Source organism: Balearica regulorum, chromosome 7, assembly GCF_011004875.1.
Source record: "Balearica regulorum gibbericeps isolate bBalReg1 chromosome 7, bBalReg1.pri, whole genome shotgun sequence".
NCBI classification, from domain to species: Eukaryota; Metazoa; Chordata; class Aves; order Gruiformes; family Gruidae; genus Balearica; species Balearica regulorum.
In genome coordinates, this window is record NC_046190.1 from 5,479,978 (window position 1) to 5,503,862 (window position 23,885).

The window sequence follows — 23,885 nt, forward strand, 5'->3', positions numbered from 1 at the left end:
AAGAGAAAGTCATGTAGCTGTTCAGATTTCCAATGCTTCTAATATTCTTCTAATGCACATTTTGCTCATGAAATTAGATTGTATTTGGTCTCCATCCCAGACTCACGTACAACAGGAAGAACTCTCCCACATTTTCACAACAAGAGAAACACTTCTGGTATTTTCACTTACAATATGGTTTTATCACTTTAACTTTTAAGGAATGTGGCACTGAAACATTTTCCCTCCTTATTCAGTTAACATCATCTAATTTTTTGCTAATACTTAGAAAAATTCCATTTATGCAGAGCATTCATTGACGTAGTCTGAAATAGTTCAGCTTTTCACTGTACCCTACTGCTGCTGTCGCCTCTTCGCAGTCACAGCTATAGCTGCTTCCGCCGCTACGGGAGGGACGGGGACAGCGTGCGAGAAAGTTGCTGAGGTTACGGAGGAAGCAGTGACATGACTAGATAAAGGGAAAGCACCTGTTCTAAGATGGTATTTCTTCTGAATTAACTGCACATCAAACTGAGGAATTCAGACAGCAAAGTAAAAACTCACAAAAAAAGATCTTAACTTTATTTAAGCAGTTACTGCTAGGTTTGGAAAGGAAAAGAAACAGTAACTCTTAGGCTCCACAAATCCCAGCTAAGCAGAATTCCCATCTGAAACAACTCCATGTCATAGGAGACACTGAATAACAGAGTGATCAAAGGCCCCGTCAGTACAATTATATTATACAGCAGGATAAGAGGGAGGCCTAGACAACTAACAGTGTGAGTAATTGGGTTATACTGTAGGTTTGTTTTTAAATACTGCAATCCACCAAGTGAATGCTGCAGGTCTCATTTAACTGGGTCACCAAAACTTAGGCAAAAGCCTACTCACTCAAGGCTAGGAAGTGCCGCTTGTTTGCCTAACTTTAGGCTACGAGATGTGAAGCGTAAGCAAATCCAAACAAGTAAGGGCAGGAATCTGGACCAGCAGATGGAACAGGTAAAAATTGTGCTCCTCAGGTTTTAGGACCCCTCTGCCCTTATAAATTATTTCAAATTTCTTCCACATAGTCCATATTCAGAACCAACAGAAATTTAATAGAAATTTAAGAACAGAGAAACTGCCATGCCCTCCCAAACTGCCCAGACAATGGGTATCTGCCTTGAAAATTGTACCCCTGTCAAGCCCCAGGGTCCTGACAATCGTTTCACGTAGTAATTTAAAGTAAATACCTTTCCGTAGGTAATCCTGCCACAGCCATGTCTTGAAGTTCATGGAGGTCAAGGTTCGTAGGCTCAGTTTGTGCGAGTGGTGATAGCTTTCTGCTGGCATCCTGAAGGCAGCTTTCATGTTCTGATTTCACCTCGCTCGGCTGATTTTCACCAACGGTGATATCTGTACGTGCAGTAGGCTCACCCTGCTCCATCACAGAAACGGCTGGAGAGTGATTTTTGTACAGGTCTGTCTCCTGCTCCTCAGTGCTCGTGTTTAAAGCTAAGTCACCTTCACCAGTGACTAACATCCTTGCAGTACCTGTTTCAGGCATGTCTCCAGTTTTTTCTTTACTTGTTTTTGCTGTGCTTAACACTGTGTCACTGTTTTCCTTCACATCTCCCTCAGTCATATTGCAAGATTCTAGTTTAGAGTCACTTTGCAAGCAATCATCCTGGCTTACTTCGTTTTTTAAGTAATCTATTAACCCATGCACAGCCACTTTCTTTTCTTGCTGGGCATCCTGCAAATTTTCCAATGTTTCCAAGCATTTCCTATTTACTGGATCATCCTGTATCATCTGCATGTCATTCTGAGACTTAATGTCATGCATAAAATTGCTGCGAATGTGTGTGTCCTGATTTTCCCCAGGCGACACATTAAAATCGTCTGGCAATTTTTCATGACTGTAAGATCCTCCCGGGACAAGTGTTGAAGCTGCCATGTCAGAGATGCTCTTGGCAGCGTCTGGATCACCGTGCTCACTTTTCTCCTGTTCATTTGGCTTAGGATCCTGGCACTGTTCAGTAGGAAGACTTACATCCTCTTCAGATGAAACTGGTTCTGCACTACACTCTGTAATTAAGTTATTTCCCTCTGCGGCAGCAGCACCTTCTAAGTCACTCTTCTGTACATCGCCTGTGGAGATAACAGCTACAGTGGGTTGCTTACTGTCAGAATACGCAGGGAAGTTCTCAGCTGCTGCCCCATCAAACGAAGCCGGTCCTTGCTGCTTTATCTCTAAGCTTATTAGCGATTCAGGATCAACGCCACCAGCACACACGCCTTCCTTTCTTTCCATCTCGCCGCTCTCTGGATGCTCAGTGGTTTTGTCTGGCTTTTGCAGATTTTCCAGCGCGCATTCAGCAGGTGTAGCGCCATCCAATCTAGGGACCACCTCTAAACAGCTACCGGGCTGCCTATTTTTCTCAGTGTGCTGGAGACTTGCTGGTGGCAGCTCTGCCACTGTCTTTTCTTGTTGCAGAGCTTTGCCTTTGGCAGCTTTGCAGGAAGTCTCAGAAACTAAAGACAACTCCTGCCCCTCTGCCTCTGAGGTGCCCCCAGGAGCTCCTTCACCGGCCTTGTTTGAGTCTGAAAAGTTCTCAGCACTGCACGGTTCTGCTGTATCCTTGGCCACTGGGCTCTCCTTGAAGCCTGCATGGTTTTCAGACAAAAGTTGGGGTAATTCAGCACTCAGTGTGCTGTGGACAGTCTTTTTAAATATCTGGCTGATATGCTCCCTGAAGTCTGGGAAGCTGGAGCCAATATCCAGAGAGCTGCAAGTCAGAGCCTCGTGCTCCCTTCCAGAGTTCTCTGCAGACTGCTCGGAAATACCGATCTCTGCCCTGGTTATGTTATTATTCTCTTTTGAAAGCTCTTCCATTTTTTCTGAATTCCCAGGTTTCTCTAAGATCTTACCGTACTTGTCATCTACACTGATATTGGTTGCAATTTCCTCATTACAGCCTTCTTGTTTACCAACAGATGAAAGGCTCAGCAGCTTCCCTTCTAGAGCAGGGAGAGCGAACAGAGACTCTGCTGAACTGTCACTTTGCTGCTCTTTGAAGTTTGCCTCACTTTTTGTTTCTTTGGATTTAATTGCAGGTATCTCTTTCTTCAGCTTCTCAGAACTGAACTGTGATAAGTTTCCAGTACTCTGCCCCACATTTAAAGTCTCTGGCAGGGCTAAACTTCCGTTTCCATCACCCTGAAAACTTTGGTCTGGAACATCTTTTTCACTCACACGCACACTCCCCGCAGAGCTGTTGTCTGAATTTGCTGTTTCACCTGTGCTTACCCTGACTGAAAGACCTGAGTGCTCAGACACCTGAGAACCTGCAGCAATCTGCAAATTAGAGTTACCTTCTAAAGCGTTTTGGCATGCCACAACTTCCAGCTCATTATTTAGTAATTCCCCCCCAGTACCATTGTTCGTACTGTTTCCAGCTTGCTGGCTGGGATGGCTGAGTGCAGAGGTCTGTGTAGAGAGGGCTGTAAAATTTGCCTGACAATAACCAGGCTCCTCTGGTGTCTTTTGAATGCAGCTGGATTTATAGGACTTATCAGTGGGAACTACTTCTCCGTGTGCCCGTAATGGTGCAGGAGATCCTTGTGCCCCTGGACTTTTATTGCTTTTCGTGTTGCTTGTTTCTGTGACAGAAGCACTGTCCTCACAACTTATCTCCACATTCCCATCTTTCCAGATGATTTCCTCATCACCAGTCAGAACTTCAATCTTTTCCGAGTTTTTTGCCATTAACGGCATTTTCCCTTGAGTTTCTGGACAAGATATATGAGGATCTTTTTTCTCAGCATTATCAGAAGTATGTGCTATTTCTGTATCACTTGGCAAAGCCTGTGATATGTTAGTGGCACTTGCTGAATTCTGTGTCCCTGCAAGAGCGTTTCTAGCAGCAGCACGGCTTTCACCAGTATTATCCTTTATCCTGCATACGCTGCCTGGCTGTTCATTCTTGTCAGATTCTTTAGAAAACGTATCGCTATGACACGCTGCTTCACGCTGACTAGCTGAGATCAAAGAATTATTATCCTGCTCGGGCTTGTTTGAGTTTTGCTTACTGAGGCAGTTTTCTTCTGCCTTGAGATCAGTTTTGTTTTGCTCTGTGCAATCTTGCAAATTAAGCATGGTCACACCAGAAATATTTTGCCCGTGTTCGCTGCTGCACATATCCTCTGACACCACGGCACTGCTTTTATCCTTGTCCTTTTCTCTTGCTGTGTCAGAGTCGCATTGGATCGGTGCTGTACCTAGCACAGGAAAGTCTTTATTAAGGTTGTTTGAAATGTTTAGAGGTATTTCTGGTATGTTGCTGTGATTATTTAGGTCCAATGGCCGTTCAGGTTTTAGAGCCCTTTCTTTGTGTTCCCACTCATCTGCTCTTGTGGCAGTTGTCAGGCTGCTTTGCTGCTTCTGTTGTTCAAGTCCCGTATTTGAAATCCAGCCGCTGTCACCAGCAACAGGCGCTGACCTCTCCGGTTGCTCTGCTGGGGGAAGAGCAGTTGGAACATCTGCATTTTCCTGCAATGCTCTGGCACCGCACTCCGGGGTCCCCGAAGAGCTGCACGGGGCACTCTCAGAGGGGCAGTTGCTTTCACTGCCGCGGCTGCCGCCCCCTTCCTCCCCGTGACCTTGCCGAGGAGTCAGTCCTGAAGTACCGGCTGCAGCTTGGGAGCTTTCAGAACAAGCCATCTGTGTATTTCTGTGACTTTCTGCAGCCACTTGCTCCAGCTGAGTTTGCATCAGCACATCAGCTTTCCGTTCACTTCTCAGTGCCAAATCTTTGTCCTCTGCGGAACTTTTCACCGCAGTTTGGTGCTTCTCCTGTTGAATACCCTCATTTTCTTTACCGTCCACGGCGCTGCTTTGTGCAGCTGCAGCTGCGGGTCCCTGCCCTGGATTGCTGCGAGGCGCTTCAGTGATGTGACCGATCTGTTCCTTGGTTTCCAAAACCTCTGAGGCCTCCTCAGTTTGTACAGCCATGCGATCCATAGTTCCTGCCAACTCATGTAAGCCCTGGAGTTCGAGTTTTGATGTGGACATTTTTGCACTTTCTTCTGCCTTGCTATAGCTCTCAGGCTTTTCTTGACTCTCAGTTGTGCATTCAGATTCCAACACAGTTTCTCTAGCAAAAGCCGTTTCCCAGGACTCATCCTGCTTACTCTGCTTAATATTATTGTTCTCAGAGTGGGGGAGCGGTGAACTGTGTGCACTGGCTAAACAAACCTTTTCAGGCCCGTTCCAGCCTGGCTGGCCCAAAGTTTTGTCTTCTGCTTCAGCGTTAAAGCAATCAAAACTCAGTGGGCATTCCTCCTGTGGAAACTGTGGTGAAGCCAGGAGCTTATTCTCCAGGTCATCTGTGGCAGCTCTTTTCTCTTTACTCATTTGTTGTTCAGAGCGTGAATCGTCTTCGGGCAATTTAAAGTTACTGTCTAAATTCAGAGGCTTTCCCCCAGCTTCTTCCTCTACGTCACTGGTCGAAGTCTTTTCACAAAGACTGAATTCTTTGGGATTGTGTCCCAAGTGGGCATCTTCCTCATCCCGGTGGTGGCTACTAGCAGAGTGCAATGGTTGTCTTTCTGCCCCACTTGACCCCTCAGGTAATTCACCGGTTTCTGTCACTTGTGTCTCCTCTGTTCTGATTTCGGTTTTTTCTCCTGTTAGACTTGCCTCAGTTTCTTTTTGATTCGGCTCTGTGGACCTGCTCAGGGAAGTACTTAATGCATATTCTTCCAGTAATAACCTTTTATCTAGCAGGGAATTTTCCGTGGTGGGATTAATAATGCTTTCTGTTTCAGAAAGTCTGGTGCTTTCTCTAGACACATCATCAGCTTTTATAATTTCATTGCTACTGGCTTCATCTTTTGGGCTTTTGACAGCTGATTTTTGTTCCTCCTTTTGCTTAAATGATAAAGGCACACCGAAATGCTCGGCACTAACAAGCTCATCTTCCTTTTGAAGCTCTCTTTGAAAAACGGGTTCAGTTTTTTCAGAGGCTGCTTTCACTGCTTCACTCCTCATCGCATCCTGAGAGTCATTTCCACGCACATATTCCCTCGAAGGCTCTTCAGGCTTTGGTACCAGGATGAGATTTGGAGGGTTAGAAGGCAACTCTGACATTAAAATAGAGGCTTCTGATTGCTCCCCTTTGCTTCCAGATAGAGCTAGATTTGCCTCACCCCCTTTAGCTGTTGCTACAGCCCCCATCTGTAGATTACAGACTTCACTGATCTCAGTGAAGCCCTGAGCACTCACAATTGCTCCAAATTTTTCACTGTCTGAGCCTCCTGTTGCTGGATAATTTAGGATTAAGGTTTTCTTTTTCATTAGCAGACCCTCTCCACCATCTGCGTTCTGTCTACCTTGCCGCATTACAGTCTGCGCCTGACCTACTTCCAAAACTCCTCGCTCCTGCTTGGCCTCCTGAGCAGTAAAATAATCTCCTGGTTCTTTACCCTGGGGAACCATGCTGACATGTGGTTCCCTCATGCCACCCAGCTGTTCGCTCTGCCAGAGCCATCCTAATTCACTCAAACCCATTTGTGTGACTCCTTGCATTTCTGTAATTGCCGCAGGAGGGCTGGGCTCCAGGCTTGTGTTTCTGGGATCATTCTCACTGGTTTTCATAGAAGTGGCAGCAATATTGTCACATCTTGGGCCTCTGTCCACAGATACGGCATGTGCTACTCCCTCTTCTTTGTCATCCAACGGTGATGGCACTGCATCATGGCAATTTGAGGTTGGTAACTTCTCCTCGCTGCTTGTAAGATCTGCTGTGACGTGTTCTTCGGCACAGTCTGCTAAAGGCATTGAGGCAGGCAGACTTCTCTGTCTTGCTTCTGCAGCCTGCTTTAAGAAATCAGAGCTCATTTGTCCTCCATGTTCTTGCAAGACACTGTTCTGTCCTGTCACCTCTGAAGACACCACGCTTGAATTTGGATTGGATAAATCTTCAGCACTGTAGCTACTGATGCCTTCATTACTGATGCTGCCAACAATGGAAATGTTTATTCGTTTCACGTCAATAAAGAAAATTAAGCAAAGAATAAAAACAATTCATGCCATTGATGTTTCAAAGCCATGCAGTACATGCACTGAGAAGCTGATAATCTGCTTTCAGGACCTAAACCATCAGACACACGTCGCAGCGATTTAAATGCTCATTACTCTGGAAAACACATGCCCAGTCTTACCTGACAGCCACCATGCTCACGGCATGCATTTTACCCATTCCAAAATCTGTCTTAGTCACGTGCAGGGAGAGGGGACACGCATCTAACAGACTAAGGGAGCGACATGGGAAAAAGTGACAAAAATACTGGGAAAAAAACACCAGTACCTCAAAGAAAGGTTTTTCATTTTGCTTCCACAAGCCTGCTTTGTGCAAAGCTCAAGGCCCTGCAATCCACAGTAACTGCTGTTATCTGGCTGTACTTTTATTGTGTAGGGGAAGATTAAGAAGGGCCCATCTGTTGAATGTTTTCTCCAACTAATCAGCACAGTTGATGCTCACCAAAAGGGCAAAGGTCTCACCCTGCCATACAATGACACACGCCCTATGAGGTCATTTTATTGCGGTGTTTGATTTCAGTGCACATATAAGCTGTAACTGTTGGTATGATCTTTCTCCCCACCCACTGAAGATAAGGTAGAATGAATGGAAGCAGAGATGATGTGGGTGCACTAACCGTGAGGAGGAGAATTATTTTTAAGAGTTTTCACGTGCACTGTGTGGACCTCAGTTTCCACACCTAGGGTCGTAGGTGATGGAATAGGTTAACCCTGTTCTATCCCTCACCTCCCCTGGGAACCCTGGGCATATTTTCATTAACTTAGGGAATACAGAGTGAAAGATCAATTCACAAACTGAACATGGAATTGCACCCAGGAGCAAGGGGCATCATTTACTTAACGTGAAATAACAAATCCCGCCCCCCCCCATCCGAAGCAAAATACACGAACAACACGATGCTCAGTGTGACAGCAGCCCCCTCTAGTTCCGTAGCTGCACGGAGAGAGTTCGTTCATGGTGAGCCCATTGCTGGAGCTTTGTCATAGCTTAGCAGTAACAGGCTACATTTCCCAAATTCAGAGTGCCCTACAAACTGGAGCTTAAAACGCCTTCAGTAAGGCCCAGCATAGCTTGGATTTTAAGGAATCTCCAGAAATCTGAGAAGCCTCTCTCCCCTTCTCTGTCCAAGTTTTACGCACAAAATACTTGGCCGAAAAGTGAGCCCGTGACCAGCTCTCAGGTCGCTGCAGTTTAGGTCTGTGTCCATACAAACCGTCCCTTCAGTAACCCCCGAAGCTGCACTGAAGCCCCCGGCTCTCGGGCTGTGCTACAGTACAAAATGCCTTTCCAGGGGTGGTTAAAACCCTCCTTATACCGAGGACTGCCCAACGTTACAATTGCTTTATGAGAGGGCTGCACGTAAAACTGAACGTGAGCCTGTCTTAGACCCTAAAAACCTTCTTCAGAGTGAGTCACTACAATGGAAGATGAACTAGTCTTTAAAGAGCTATGGAAATTTGCCTATGTTTAGGATAAGCCTCAAATCTAAGGTAAAATATCTATATCATAAAACTAATTTATAGTTTAACCAAGTTTCAGCAATACTTGGCATCAGTTTGTACATTTAATTTATAACACTAATACGTTTTATTTAAACTTTAAAAAATTCTTTTGCCCAAAAATTCCCAAACACTGGGAACAACACAGGTGGCGATGCAGTATCTGGTATTTGTTGGATCACTGACAACACGGGGCATGATGGGACAGGAACGAACAACAAGGAGACGCCAGGAGGCTTTCCCTAAGGAAGGAATAGACTTTATCAATTTCTCTAAGGAAGGAATAGACTTTATCATTTGACATTAATTTTGCACTCAGGGACTCTTAATTAGAAGAGGAGGGGCAGAAATCACAACACTGAATTGGGGAGGGGATGGAAAAGTGGGAGTCAATTGCCATTCCAGCTTTTTGTTCCTGTTGTGGGTTTATCTTCTTACTGATTAAATTACTCATTAGCAGTTGTGTGCCCCGGGTTCTTCAACCTGGAAGCCTGCTCCTGTCAGAGATATGGTGTTCAGGGGAAGAACAAACGTGGGTGCAGGTTGGGGGGGTGTGAAGCCCTCTAACCTCTGTGAAACTGAGTGTTGGAAAAAGTAGAAAACACCACCAAAATTAGAATTTCTCCTTATCAGTTATCTTTAAACTCTGATTCTTTACTCATTGCTAATCCCATTTGTCAACTGAGTTAGAAAAAGCACGGTAATAAATCTGGGATTGAAACAATGGTTCATATTCATCATACAGACCATACATCATTATATATTTGCATTTTAGAGATTTCGGCAGACTGAACTTTCTCTCAGATCTTTACAGGTACGGCTTCTTTGTTACATTAGACTTCTATTTCCAACTATTAAATATGAAGCAGTTCCAAACATGTCTGAAGTGGTTACTTTTTCCTGAATACAATTGCTAAACCCATGAACCATCTCCTGCCACGCTGGCAGCAGCTTTGTAGAGAGTCACAGTAGTAAGCCCGTGACTTAGCAGGTTCAAGGGCAGATGACAATCCTATGAACTAAGCTCTTCAGCATTATCAATCAACTAAAACAATTTTTCTGGTGTTTGTTAATGCTGAAAACTTGTTACTCAGGAGTAGATGAAGGAATCGGGACAACTTTGTAATTAATGTGTGCCAAACAGAATTAAAATGACAGTGCTGGCACGTGCTGTGACAGCAACTTAAACTATCACTGTCTGAATGAAGTGGTACACGTTCATCATCTGTGCTACTCCAGCTTCCTTCAATGGTTTATTCAGGACACAACAGAGAATTGAAAGGTTTGAGTTGCCAATCATGGTAAGATACGTTCAGACTGACCTGTTTGGGTATCTCCATTTATGTTTCTCCTCCTGATGTAGGTAACAAGGAAAACTATATAGGGAACATAGCCTACATCTTCATTTTTTGTAACCTTACTTTTCTGTCTGCAAGACACTGCTGGGGTTAGACAAACCTGTTGGGAAGGACTTAAGCACAGTTGAGCCTGCTTTAGGGCAGAAGGATGGACTAGATGACCTCTTAAGGTCACACCTAGTCCCATTATCTTCCACTCTTTTTAAAGGGAATAACACTCCGGGGAAATGACACCACATGCTGAAGATAATTCCCCTGAGTAAAACCCATTCTACATGAAAATGTATTAGCAATCAATAATTACCTGCAGGAACCATGTGTTTTCAGACAACCCATTCAATACGATCAACATAAAGCTATGACCCTGAAAGTTGTTGTGTTTTTTTTTTTAAATACAGGCCAATAAAATGTGTTCTCTTTTGTGGTTACTTGATCTCTTTTGTCTGTAATCTGAACTAGCTTGATATTATTAAGGGAAAAATTCATACTGCAGGGTAATATTTAAAACAGAGCATGCAAATGACAAAGCATGAAAAAATATTAGAGTTCCTCATAGTTTGTGTAGAGCTTAGGGCAGAAAGAGTCATTTTGCTAGGAATAATTGCTACAGCACAATTGAAAAAAAAAAGAAAATGCAGTCATGCAAAGACCTAGGTGCATATGTAACTTGAAATATGCAAGTGTGCCACTGCACTTATCAAAGGGAACTTTTCCCTTCTCTTTGAAGTCAAGCACACAATTAAGGATTTGCAAGTTCAAGACCGTAACATACATGGTCAGTATGATGAATGCTATCCTTCCAGTTACAACATCAAATAACACTGAGTTAAATCTTTCCATGTCTAAAGTGTTTGTGTTGCATAAATAATTACTGAGACATTGCTTGTTTGGAAGCACATTGCAAATTCACTGATTAATTTTTAATACCAGTAGTTAACCTCATTCACCTTCAGAATATATTGTGGCAAGTTTGAATTATCCTGGAACAATTCAAGAGTACTGCCCAGTTACCAAGATGTTTATTAGGACAGCACTGCCTGGTTTGTGTTTAGGGTGTGAAGCTATAAAGGATGTTAAGAAATCAATGACTTATGGTACATCTACCATAAATACTTCTGGATTAAGAGCCATACCCAATCTATCAGCCATTAACACGTGAAGTCGCAACTTCCATTGCTCTGTTTTGCCGTCCACAGCAAAGGCAAGGGGACAGAAGATAAAACCAGCAGCAGCTAGACAAAAGCTCTCTGGTGTTTACTATCTGAGGAGGGGTGTGAAGCGGTGGGGGGTAGAGATTCCTAAAGATGTTAAACCTACTTGATAAACAACAAGAAATGATGATCCAACAACAGAAAATCGCAGATAATTTCAAATTTCCTTTTCTTATTCCTTAGCTTTCTTTCTAAAACATGCAGTAGTTGCTGGAAGGACAGGCAGCCTTTCCAACCCAGTCACACTTGTGAGGGAAAACCGCCAAGTGCTGAAGCTTATAAAACCCAGCAGTCACATAGGGTTGCTATCCATACTGATGTAACTCAGAGCCCGAGTGGCTGTATTCCCAGGAGTATAAAAGCCTGAAATCTGAGGATGAATTTAGAAGGCACTGAACGGGACAAATGCACAGCCAGCTCTGCAACCACGGCACGCGTATAGCTGCTTCTCAAATGTTTCTGTTCTGTTTCCCCCGACGCACGAGAGATCAGCGTCTACATTTTGAGCTTACGCATTTGGACACGCTGTACTGGAGGACCTGAGTTAACTTAAAGAATTCTGCACTTTAATTTGTCCCGAAAAGGTATTGAAAGTTAATTAGAAGCATGGAAATAATTTCCACGTTCCCTTAAAAAAAAAAAAAAAAAAAGGTCCGTTTTAGAGACAGAGCAAGTCGTTATTTGAACTTTTCAGTGTAAACAAACACATGAGAAATCCATCATTGCCAAAGGGCTGCTAACAGCAGCCAGCTTCCCCCACCCTCTCTGTATGTCTAAGCTTTCAGGAAAAAGTGAAGCAGGAATAATGATCTATATGATCCTCCTGGGAACTGTCCTACCCTTCTCCCCCCACTCCCAATCACTTTTCACCTCCTTGTTCCATACAGAATAAAATGCAGGGCCTGCAATATTTTAAATACAACCGAACTCAATTATTTTAACATCAAAAAAGTAAGAAGTTGTACTACTGCTGCAGCAAGCAAACACGGCCAGATCTTCAGTTCCAGTTCCACAACTGACCCCTGGTCTCCATCCGAGATATCCGGAGCGTGAGCAGGAAGCACGGCTCTGAGCGGATGGTCCCACAGGATGCGCGGCAGCTTCGGCTCCTCGTGCTGCAGCGGCTCTGTGGGTCCCACAGGATCTGTGCGCAGCACTCCAGGTGGGAGAGCCGCCAAGTTCATCCACAAAGAGTGTTTATTCCCCTGAACTACTTCTGGGTGTGTACCTTTTAAATTGCTGTATCTGCTTCTTCCTAAACCTGCTGGAAAAAATGCCACTCTGGGGCAGAGTTGTCCAGCTAAGGATTCCCCAGGCGTTTTGCTCTGTGTCTGCACATCTCGCGCAGACACCAATGCAAAGCCCGAGGCTTGCTAACTATTCTAGTTCTTCAGCATTTTTATTTCACCCAGAAAGTTTACAGATTAATTGCTGACGATGTTACTTTTCAGCATACAGGACTAGTGAGAAACAGGTAAAAAAAAAATGGACAAAGTATTTTAAAACAAGTCACAGATGTTTTGAATTTTGAATTCTAAAACATAAAAATTTAAAAGTGACTGAAACAATTCCTGAGAATTTGTGGAGGATGGAAGAAAGCCACCCAGAAGACTGCAAAAAAGCAAACGTGGTAGTTTTCTACACAGAGATACTCCATCTGAAGATGGCAGGTCATACGCTCCTAAGACTGTAAGAGTTCACTTCAGGGTGCAAAAAGATGTTTTCAAAGCAGCATACGGGAGCAAGTTAAAAATAAACAGCCTGCAATCTGAAACTTCAAAGATTTTCCATTTATTGTCTTTATTTCTATTTTGGCAGGATATGATTTAGAAGCTACCAAAACCAGGCATGTGCCAGCAGTTTCAGGAGTAAGGCTAAATAAAAAGTAATTGCCTGAGCTCCTGCCCATCTAATATGTTTCCTGAAACAAGAATTTCATGAATCCCTTCAAGCTGACTCACCCATGTAACATTTATCTCACAAGAGTCATAATTTTGCACACTGAAGTGTAAAGCTGGTCTAGCCAGCTAGAATATAAGTCTAAGCATTCTCGATATTCACATTTGGAAAAGGAACACCTGAAGAGCTGCAGCTATCCCATTTTTAAGCAATGCATTTTTAAAAAATACAAATTGGTCACAGAACAGTATAAAATGCCTATGCTAATATAAAAAAAAAAAAAAAAAGAGAAAAAAAGCGCAAGACTGCACTCGCTGCAGCCAAACCACAAATATTCAAAACCCACGATAAGAGACCCCACCCCACAGTCTCCCATTCTAACACCCCTTTGGACAGCTCAACGTGCTGGGTGGGTGACAGCGTAGCCTTGCGTTAATTAGCTGTACTCAGTCCACTGTTTCAAACCACATGAGTGTGTAACTACTTGCTCCTTCAGTTAACACAGCCTTCCAAAAGGCCACATGCAAGAATCGCTGACGCTAATGTAAACCATCCCACCCCGCACCTCAGCTCCAGTGTTTGTTATTTTTCCATTCATGCTTAATACTCCTACAGCTGCTTAGAGCTGGAGCCTGAACTTGTGTCTCCACTAAAATCCAGAGCCACACAGAGAAAATCATCTGGCCCACCTCCTTGTCAGATGACTTCTGGCTTCAGATCAGACTCACCTAACCAGTTATCTCTACCATTACTACAGTAGGAAGAAGAGAGATACTTGCTACTTTGAGATTAAAAAATAAGTATTTTGAAAAGCTGCTGTTCTGAGTCCTAGAGTATGCTAAAGCATCGTTATGAAGAATGACAGGTTTTGAAAAAGAATAGCATGGACACAATAATTTGAGGGTTAAATTCTGCTACACCAAAGTCACCAAACGAATGAAAGAACAGAACTTGCTTGTAAGTTTTGCAACATGTTTAGCTGATTTCTGCATTCTCCAAGGAGACTCCACCAGTAAGGCAGGCCATTCCTTGTTCTGTTAAAAGCCATGGTGAGGTCTTCAGCTAAGACCTTGTAGCTTTGTTTCCCACAGAGGCCATTTTCGATGGCAGGACTGCCCAGCCTTGCCCACAGGATGAAGATACAAAGGTCCACCCATATGAACACGCAAGACTGATGAGAAATTCTACAAGTCTCAGGTCAAATATTCAGCTCTTGGCAGTTGGCACAGACACCGTACTAGGTGGATGTCAGTCAGAGGGTGTATGGGTGTTGCAGGTCTAAGTACCCAGTCTAATACCTGTCATTTTGCAGTTTCACAAACGACTTTAATTTGCAGGAATATTAGTCATGATAGGCCTACTATAAAATTCAGCAGTTAGGAATACTCATAATTTCCTGATTTTTTTCCCTTCCCATAACATAACCTGCATACGGATAAGAGTAGCAGAAAAGGACTATTTTACTGTCACAAATCAGAATGCATCATGTTTTAAGTAGTCGACAAGGAATTTATATTTTCTTCAGCTAGGACAGCATGGTTACTTACACACATACACAATATAGTGATTATGCACAATACTGTCAAGAGAAACTAGAAGCTAGAGGATACACGTAGTATTTGTTAACTGAAATAACAAATGAACAAAATATGCATCTAAAGTTCTCACCCTGTCCATCACAACTCCAAACTCAATTTTTTCTAACTAGAATGACCTCTATGGCTTTGCTCATTTGACATAAAAATGGAGACATACTCTCAAAGACACGAGGAACTCATCCAAGGAAGAGATGTTTCATGTATAAACCTGGTGCTAGATAGTGAAGTGATGCCACATTAGACAAGAAATAGTCATACATCTCTAGGAAAGAAGTGCAACCTTTCATCACTTGAAACTTCAAGCCTAAATACCTTTCTCATCGTAAATTGACTTTGCAGTCAGTCTTGCTCAGACTTTATTATTTTCAGTAAGTAATTAACACGTGCTAATGGCAGTCAGAAGAAATAGAATTAATAATAAAGATCTTCCTACTGAACGGTAAGAGCTCCATAGCACAGACAAACCGAACCTTCCAGAAAGTAAGCTGCTTTTTCTCGGTAAGTCTTTTTAGATTATGTCATGCCTCTAAGCTTCCCTGAAATTTCCCTGAAGCGGTCAGTTATGGCCTTACTTAATACCTGCACTTGGACGCATACTGCCACAAACTGTTGCATGACAGCAATAATTTTATGTGTAATCTTCATAATTTCTTATTTAAAAAAAAAAAAAAAAAAGAAGAAGAAGAGTTTATTGCCTAGGATAGTGTTAGCTTAACAGAATTTGAAATATTTTACTTGACTGCTGTTCATTCTTGTTTTTCACTTCTCAAGTTTACATCTTTCAAAGACCGTGACAATCATAAATGGTAGCCAGGGCTGGTGGAAACAGAAAAAGGCCCAGATCACACATACTCCCCTTGAAAAGGATGCGGCCAATCTTTCTGCAGTGAATTCTGCAATATTAAAAAAAGTTTGTGCAAACACTTAAAAAGGTGCCTACAGCCTTAAATCCTACACATTTCACAGCAAGATACTGCTGCTCCTTTTAAGTTGTAGTTATCGTTCTATCCCAGGTAGCACTGATGATCTGGAAAGTATTCAGCCCTACATTAAAATCATGAGATAATTTCTTCATTGCAGCAGATGAAAACCCTAGTAGCATGGGAAAATTCAAGTATTCAAGTAAAAAGTATTAATGCTTCAGACAAAATATTCCCTTTGGGATATTTAATAAAATCCAGATTATGTTAACTTCTGCTGTCCTTAATAGCACTGAAGAATACCTTAACTCTGAAAGCAGTTCTATTTAATTAATTAGGTGAATTTTAAGACATTTAGAAGACTACAATGCTAATAAATATTAGCTGGGTTGGTACTTTTTAGTAGGATTGTTATACAGAGCTGAGCATGGCATTTTGCAATTGTTTACAATTACATCTTACTTCACAATCATATACAACTACAAAAGACTTCAATGTTTCTCTGTCTCAGATGAGAGTTTATTAGTATGAGCAAGAAGCATAGGAAGTTTAGGTCAAGGGTTACTACAACAGCTGAGGTCTTGTTTATAGTTACACAGTAAGGCAAGAAAGTCAGTTTGGTAAACAGTAAGTAGCCTTGTTTTGTCAGGTTATTTTGAAGACTGCATCATCATCATCATCATCCGTCAAGATGATAGATTTTGAAAATCAGTTACACAAGAACAGAAACTTAATGAACAGCCCCCAAGTATCAACAGCAGCAGGGCTTCAACTCTATTCACAGGAAGAAACTTCATTTCTTACCTCGTAGGTCCTGGAATTGATGGGGATATGCTCTCAGCCAGTTGCACGGCAGCAGGAAGAAGGTCTGAGATGTCCTGCTCTCCAGATCTTTCTATGCTGTTTTCCTGAGGGCTTGTTTTTAAACCATGCCCATTATCTAATTCTGAATCTAGTGGAGAACTCTAGAATGAAAAAAAAAAAAAAAAAAAAAAAAAAGGACAATTTAAATAGCTACTGCTATTTTGAAGAACACATAAGCTTAAGGAATTTTGTTCTGCCCACTGATGGACAACTGCTGTGGTAGATTTCACTACTTTGATAGAACTTGCAGGTTCCAAAGCCAAGCCTTTATTTATTTTTTTTCTTAACAACAGAAAAACAGAAGGAAGTGGTTGAGCCAAAAATAAATACTAGGAATAGAAGAGGGAGAGAAGAATGCAACAATTGTTCTAAAGCAGCCAGGGCCTTTACTGACCCAAGGAGGGTATCATCTTCTCTTTTTCCAAGCCTGGCAAATACGTCCTTGCTAAGCAAGTTTAAAATGAGAAAGGATGGAAACAGGCTATAAACTTTGACACTCGTAATATTAGCCGTATCTTTGGAGTCAAGTTAGAGATAAAACCAATGTAAATCAAGACCCAGCACTTGAATCCAAGTCCAGATTCTTTCCCTCTCACTTCAACAAAGCTCAGAAAGCCTCTGAACTGAAACGGAGGGTCTGATTCCTCACCTTGCTGCCTTTCTGTAATAATAGCTACAGGAAATGCTGCAGTTTCTGCAGTAATAGCTACAGAAATGCTGTTATACAAATGTGGTAATGCTGCATCACCTCTTCTCAAAGGTAAATATATACTAGGGATCTTCATCCATGGAGACACGCCTTTACATGCGTGGGTGTTTTGTTTTGTTTTGTTTCTATCGCAAACCATTCGTTTTGCTCCAGGGAGGAAGAGCGTCCCGTGCAAGTGCCAGGGCTGTGACCCGTGGTGTGCCTGCGGATCCCCGGGGTTCTACAACACCCCTACGGGTGGCACCTTCCTGCTTAATTCTTTTTGGCAGAAGTGTCTTTAGAAGGCAAAGAAGAGCTGGTAAGAGCTGCTTTGAACAGTAGCTGAGGATGTTCTTCAAGTTCAACAAAAGAACTGGAGAGAAACAATTAGTGTAAAGCAAAAATGATGGCCGAATGAAGAAGCTCCATTTCAAATCCTCTTGGCACATCAAGCAGCAGTGAAAGAGAAGGCAAACTGCTTCATCAGATCACCCTCAACATACAAACTTGCTGTTTTAATTCTTAACTGTAATTGTAAAAAACCTCAGGCACATTTAATGTAAAGACACATAAGCGTATATACTGACGACCGGAGAACCACTTCAGAATAGCGTCACAGTTGAAAAGCACAGTACACAATTCTAACCAACCTCTTGAGGTTTTTTACTCTCAATGTTTAGATTTATTTTATTCTAGAAGTAGTCAATACATTGCAGAAAGCCATTGTTTACAAAATTACACCTCTCTGTGTGAACATGGCGTGGTCTCACACAAGCAAAGGCTTCTCGCGATCAGAGCCAGGAATGGGAGACACCCAGTGGCCACGAAAAGCCCATGTAACGAGCAATTGAAAAGGTCAGGGCATACTGAAAATATAAAAAGACTTCCTTTAGACTTAAGGCAAATTTGATTAACTCTCATATCCTCTGCCTTTCCCCGGAGGAAACCCTTCACTACCGCTTTGTTTGCAGAAGTCTCCTTTATCACACCGCTTTCCGCTGGGATAGACCAAGGGCTCTTGGTTTCACGATTATTAAGCACTTACCCAGCGTGTGCTGACATCTGGCATTCAGAATATTTATCTAAGTATATATGTTGGCCCCAAAACCACAGTATACAGCAAAAAACTCTGAGAACATCAAGATTTATATGAGGAAATTTGTTTCTTCCAGCCAGAAAAAAAAATTATAAAAATAGAGCTTAGTTAGCTTATAGGGCTCTGTTTTGCTTTTGGTGCTGTTTTGGGCAGCCTTGCCTTTGTTTGCATGAGAAAGTTGGCATGGAGAGTTCATTTCAGCATGCATACATGTGTGCAGAAAGAACGAACTATGAAAAAATGCATTATTAAGTTAATTACCAGGAAAAAAACCCAACCAACCAAAACAGTGACTTCTGAGACCATACATGATCATGCTGGAGAACTAATTCTTTATTTTTGCTCCTTTCTACTATCACCATCTCAATTTTTCTTCAGCTGGTTTGGGTGGTGGGCAGGAGGAATACCTCACAACTCTCTTCAGAAGATGAAGTGCTGCGTGTTTTGTCTCCTTCTTCTAAAGCCTCTGTCATCTTCCATGGCAAAAAGGAATACAACAAAGAATTAAGTCATTAACCTACTGCGCTCTTAGTACCCACACAGTGCTTCTAATTAATCTGTCTTTCACAAGATCAGCCCCTTCAACCAAAGGGCTCCTTTAGGTTACAGTCGTCTCTTCTACTGACCTGCGGCCATCCCGCTTTTGGAGCCACAGTGTAATAGGGATGCCTCTTGCACACAAATCTCTAAAGTAAAACTCCCTTCTGTGCCGAGAACCAGTACCCTTTGGATTGCCATCCAGAGCCACGAATCCCAGGAGCCACATGAGAACCGATAGTTCATCAGCAGCATGAGCTCCATTACGGCATTAGAAAGAAACGCTTCCCATCAGCCTGGCATATAATAAATCCAATAGCACATTGCTACCAAAGCTCAACTAGCGCTAATAAATACAAGGAGACCTAACTCATTGGCTACATCTGCTGGGTACTCACAAGGCAGCAGTACAATTATTTCAGGACAGTTTGAAACTGTCACGTGGAATCAGGCTAATTTGTCATTGACTCCCTGAGTCTGACACTTCACAGGACACCTTGGGGCCAGAATCATTTTGGTAGAAGTTTGTTGGATTTTACTTCTACCATTCATCTCCATAATTCACAAGTTAACTACGTAATATTGACATTTATGTGCCTGCTATACCTGAACACCTCATCTCATCAAAACGAGGATGTTTCCCTATCAGACACAGAGAAGGACCCACGTCCCAGTGATTTTATCAGCCATCACACCAAGTCTTACTATCTACCCAAAATCACACTGTGAGGAACAGATTGAGAAGGCAAGGAGAATCATCACAGCAAAACAGGTTAGTTATGTGCACTATTCTGAAGACTACTTTTAACATTTTCCATAGGTTGTTTTGAGGGGGGCTGGTGGGCTTTTTGTTTGTTTGGTTGGTTTTTGACTTTTTTTGTGTGTTCTTAAATAGTTTTGTGATTTCAAGGATCTAACATTTTAGAAGTTAAAGTTCACCTCCCAGCTATCCCTAAGCAACTGTCATGGGCCATAGAAAAATCTCACTTTTGTTCTTCCAGTTCCAAAAATGACCAAAGTTAACATACGTTAAAACAATCTTTGCAACATAGCTCCTGTTGGAGCAAAGAGGAGTTTGAATTTTTTATTTTCTTTCCCCTTCCCTTCCCTTCCCTTCCCTTCATTGTCAAGTGTTTGAATGACCAAAAAGTACAGCTGCCATCTTACCTAGCAAGGCAAGAGCACACATGGCCAGGAAAGTGTATTTTCAAAAGAAGCTCAAAGGAGGAGTTTAACAATAATCTAAAATAAAGCTTAATGTAGATATTTAAATGTAAAAGGAACTAGTAAAATTCCACGATATAGGAAAGCTTTATATATTGGTCTTTTACATTTAATGTATTAAATTAATCATCACAAAAGAACATGTTCTGTGAATCTAAGCCAGCTAGCAGAAAAACATAATTCAATTTCTCTATCAAGTTTTTCAAATTTAAGCTAGTTATGCAAATCAGGTGCTGAACTAGCTTTGCAGAGCATGCTTTTTTATTTTTAATTAACATCTGTGAAAACAATTAGAAAGACTATGTTTTGTTTGAAAGTGTCATCAGAAAGCTGCTGTTAAATAAATTACTTTTGAGGTTTCAACACATACAGCCTCTGAAGTGATTTACTACAGAAGCCTGCAGCTAAATTTTCTCTGTTTGTTTCAAATGTAGCATGCTTCTTTTTGAAAAGGATTCTGAGATTATAAAAAGCGACTTAATGGAAAGACTTAAAGAAATAATTATATTAAAAATCAGAATACAGAGGGTCTCAGCAGTTTTTTCTTTAAGTGTAGGATAATTGAAAAAACCCAACAACAAACAAACCAAATTTGTCACAGAGAGAATACAAACACCAGAAGGAAAACTAAACAGCCTATACTTTTTTCCTTTAAGCCAGCATACTATTTAAATGAATAAAATTGATTTTCCTGAAATATGAAATGTAATTTGCATTAAACCTTTCCACAAGCATTGGACTCTGCAAGAACAGAAAGCAAATCTACAGGATCACTTTATTTTCCTGATGACTTTGAACAGGAGCTTAAAAGTTAAGGAAAAAAAAAAAAGAAAGAGAGCTCCATTAACGCCGTAGCCAAAAGGATTATGTGCACTGCTGTACTCTGGCTAAAGTTATCATACCAGAAAGAAATTCCTTCAGTGCTACATGGGAGGCTGGTGAGAGCTCTGCTCCCAAACACCGCCTCTCCCCTCCCGGTCCAAAGCCAGAGCAGCGGCGCTGGGCGCAGCCACAGCCTGGTGTTACAGCCGTTCCAGAAGCCTCGTGCTCCTCAACAAGGCACCAGCCTCCTGACCACAAAGCACAACACGGGGCTGGTTTTAAAACCTAGCACTCACGCTCAGACCCCTCCGAATAAGTGAACTTCCTGTGATTCCCCTTTCTCCTTTCTCTCAATAAAAGTTGTTTCCTTTTACATCTGCCCTCTGCAACATTCCTCCATTAAACACACATCCTTTTATAGCAGTCGCTGGAACATGCCATAGCTCTGACTAGCTGCAAGTAATCTTTGAAGAGTTACATTAAGTTTCCATTCCCACTAACTCCCTCCGGTTATCGAGGGGGAAGCTGGGAACAAGCCTTTACAAGTCTCAATCAATAAACCAGAACTTACCTTTTCTTTTTTTCCACATCTTCCATTACAAGTTGTTGTGGTTTGTTTTCTTTTTTTTTTTTTTTTTTTTTTTTAAATAGGGTTTTTAAAGTCTCCCTGCTAGAAGTGACGGTTGTTCGCTCCCAGCCACCACCTCCTCCACGGGGATGGGGACCAGGCTGCGGCAGCGCAGGTGAACACCGGGATGCAGAGCAAAGCTCGGCCCTGAGGCGCTCGGGCTCCGGTTTCAGGATCAACCGCCAAGCTGACCACATCGGGAGGACAGACACATGGTCCCCGTCGGGGCCACACACGTCCTCGCACATCTGTGGCTGAGCTGGCTAGCACCAAGCAGAAAAGCACGCACACGGCGCTCTTTGCAAAGGTTTCGCTGCAATGCTTTGCAGCCATTGCTCATTTCGCTGCAGGACTGGCTGCAGAGAATGGGAGTGAAAAGTTATTCATCCACAGCCTCAATCAATAGGCTGTTCCTCATTATTTTTATTGTGCTTCAGCGTTAAATCCATTCCTTGAAAACAGAACTGAGATGCCAGAAAATGGCTTGCTGTGATTCTTAAAGCAATCAACTTAACAATTCCTGAATGAGTCTGCCCAATGCCCTGATACCTAGGAATACCAATGAGATATGAAAAACCTAGTCTATGTCAGAAAAGTGGACAGAAGAAAAGTTTTCAAGGTTACATCTTTCCAAAAACAGAATTGTGCAAGTCACATGGTTGGAAAATCATATTTTTAAAACAGCTGCTGCAAGTCTTTGTAAGAAATAGCAGGTTTAGGAGCTACTTTTTTCCTTTTCTGATTTTTTTTTTTTTTCTGTTCTGCAGGGACAGTAGCTGAGTAGCAAATCAGATTTTTCAGTCTTTATATCCTTGGAGAACTATTGTTTCTCTATCATTTGGAGAAATGGTACCAAAATAGATAAAAATTAGATAATGAGTGGATATTGCCTTACCAACCCAAAATTTTCAATCAAATTGGCAAACACTGGTCAGCAAAACTACTGATCACGGACAGTAACAAATCGGTACCTGACATATTGGGCCAAGCTTGAACTCCACGTGACAGTTAAGATCTGAAGAATTACACTCTAACTCCTCACCTCGCAGGGGAGCTAAATTCTGATTTTAATAAGCAACTCAGGCAGCAATCTGCATTACTCAGCACCCACCCCTTGTTGAGAGTGGCTGGAGTACAGCAGTCCAGAGAAGGGGATGACTGCCATGATCACTTCTTGGTTTTTTGCCCAAACATCACAACTACTTATTAGCTGGATGTAATTATGACATGATCAGATGCAAAAAGCAGACTCTTTCCTTAAGGGAGATTCTATATAGAATTTTGCAATTACAGTAGATTTTTTTCTTTAATCAGTAATGGTGTAATTTGCTATTGCTTCTGGCTTGGTTTATTTGTCTCTCACCAGAGTAGAATTTTACGTTCATGCCTTTTCTAATTAAAATCCTCAAAGGGACAGGCACGCAAAAATTGGCTTTGGTGGAAGTCTCATTTAATCTGCTTCTTACAAATACAAGAAGCAAAGCAAAATGTGATACAGTAACAACAGTATTTGAAAAATTCTGGTTACAACATGCTATTGTAAATACCTACGACCTTTCCTTAGAGAAAAAAAGGTTGCTTTCCCTCTTAGGAAATACCTACTGAAATGACTCTGGCTGCAAACGTAAAAATAAACACTGGGGGGTGTGTGTGTGTAATTATATGTAGTCACCATCTTATCCTTGGTTTAGCATTCTTCACGGAACACACAACTTCCGCTCGGCTACAGCAAGAACAATTCAAACCTTCGGGCTTCCTTGTTCACGTTTCTGACCCTTCTGATCCACTGAGGGCACTAAACTGTCTATGTTCAGATCTTTGTAATGTCAACCTAAGTGTCTTCTCAACAACTTGCTGCTATGCTTGGGCCTCAGTCTGTTTGAACGTACGTACATAGCATGAGTCTGCGCTGGGCCGAATGAAGCGTAGCTACGTAACTGGCGTCACGGTTCTTGTTAACCTCATCTTTCCATCTGTTTACATGTGGTCCATGTGCAGCAGGCAAAGGAAAATTCATAGTTATCCTTGTAACCCCACTAGTCTTGCTGCAGCTTCTCATTTTCCTTTGTCCCCTTCCTGACAGTTGGATGAAGGTCTGATGAGTACCTGAGTTATTTTCTTAACAATGGCAGGTGTATGACATATAGCAGGAGAGAGAGAGAATAAAGTCGATGATCTTGGGAACAAAATCTTCATCACATAACTTGCAATTTCAAGTCACTATAATTTTAGCTAAAGCAGCTTTCTGATGAGTCGTTCTGAGCAGCCTAACACTGCAACACTTGAGAAGATGCTGTTAGATTTATATGAAGAGCTATTGGGAAAATCATTTCCAAGCTGAGTTCTAAACTCTGTTGTGCTCCCCAGCCGATAGTGTATGCTTGCCTAAATTTCTAATTACCCATAGCTGTGGAAAATGTAAGTGCAACACTTTCACACTATTTCTAAAAGGAGAGATGCAGTAAATAATTATAGAGGAT

General features: G+C 42.1%; 1 protein-coding gene across 9 annotated transcripts in view; it reads right to left on the reverse strand.

Annotated features, from left to right (window-relative positions):
* TACC2 (transforming acidic coiled-coil containing protein 2) overlaps positions 1 to 23,885 on the reverse strand; it is a 143,633-nt gene that overhangs the window by 98,988 nt on the left and 20,760 nt on the right. For 8 of the 9 annotated variants that reach the window (XM_075757713.1, XM_075757717.1, XM_075757712.1 and 5 more), the window contains 2 exons: positions 16,351 to 16,511; positions 1,212 to 6,977 (listed from right to left, as the gene is read on the reverse strand). In XM_075757713.1, the coding sequence (XP_075613828.1) occupies positions 1,212 to 6,977; positions 16,351 to 16,511 (5,927 nt within the window). Of the gene's footprint in view, positions 1 to 1,211; positions 6,978 to 16,350; positions 16,512 to 23,885 lie in introns of those variants that run through there. The other variant, XM_075757718.1, reaches the window with a different exon arrangement.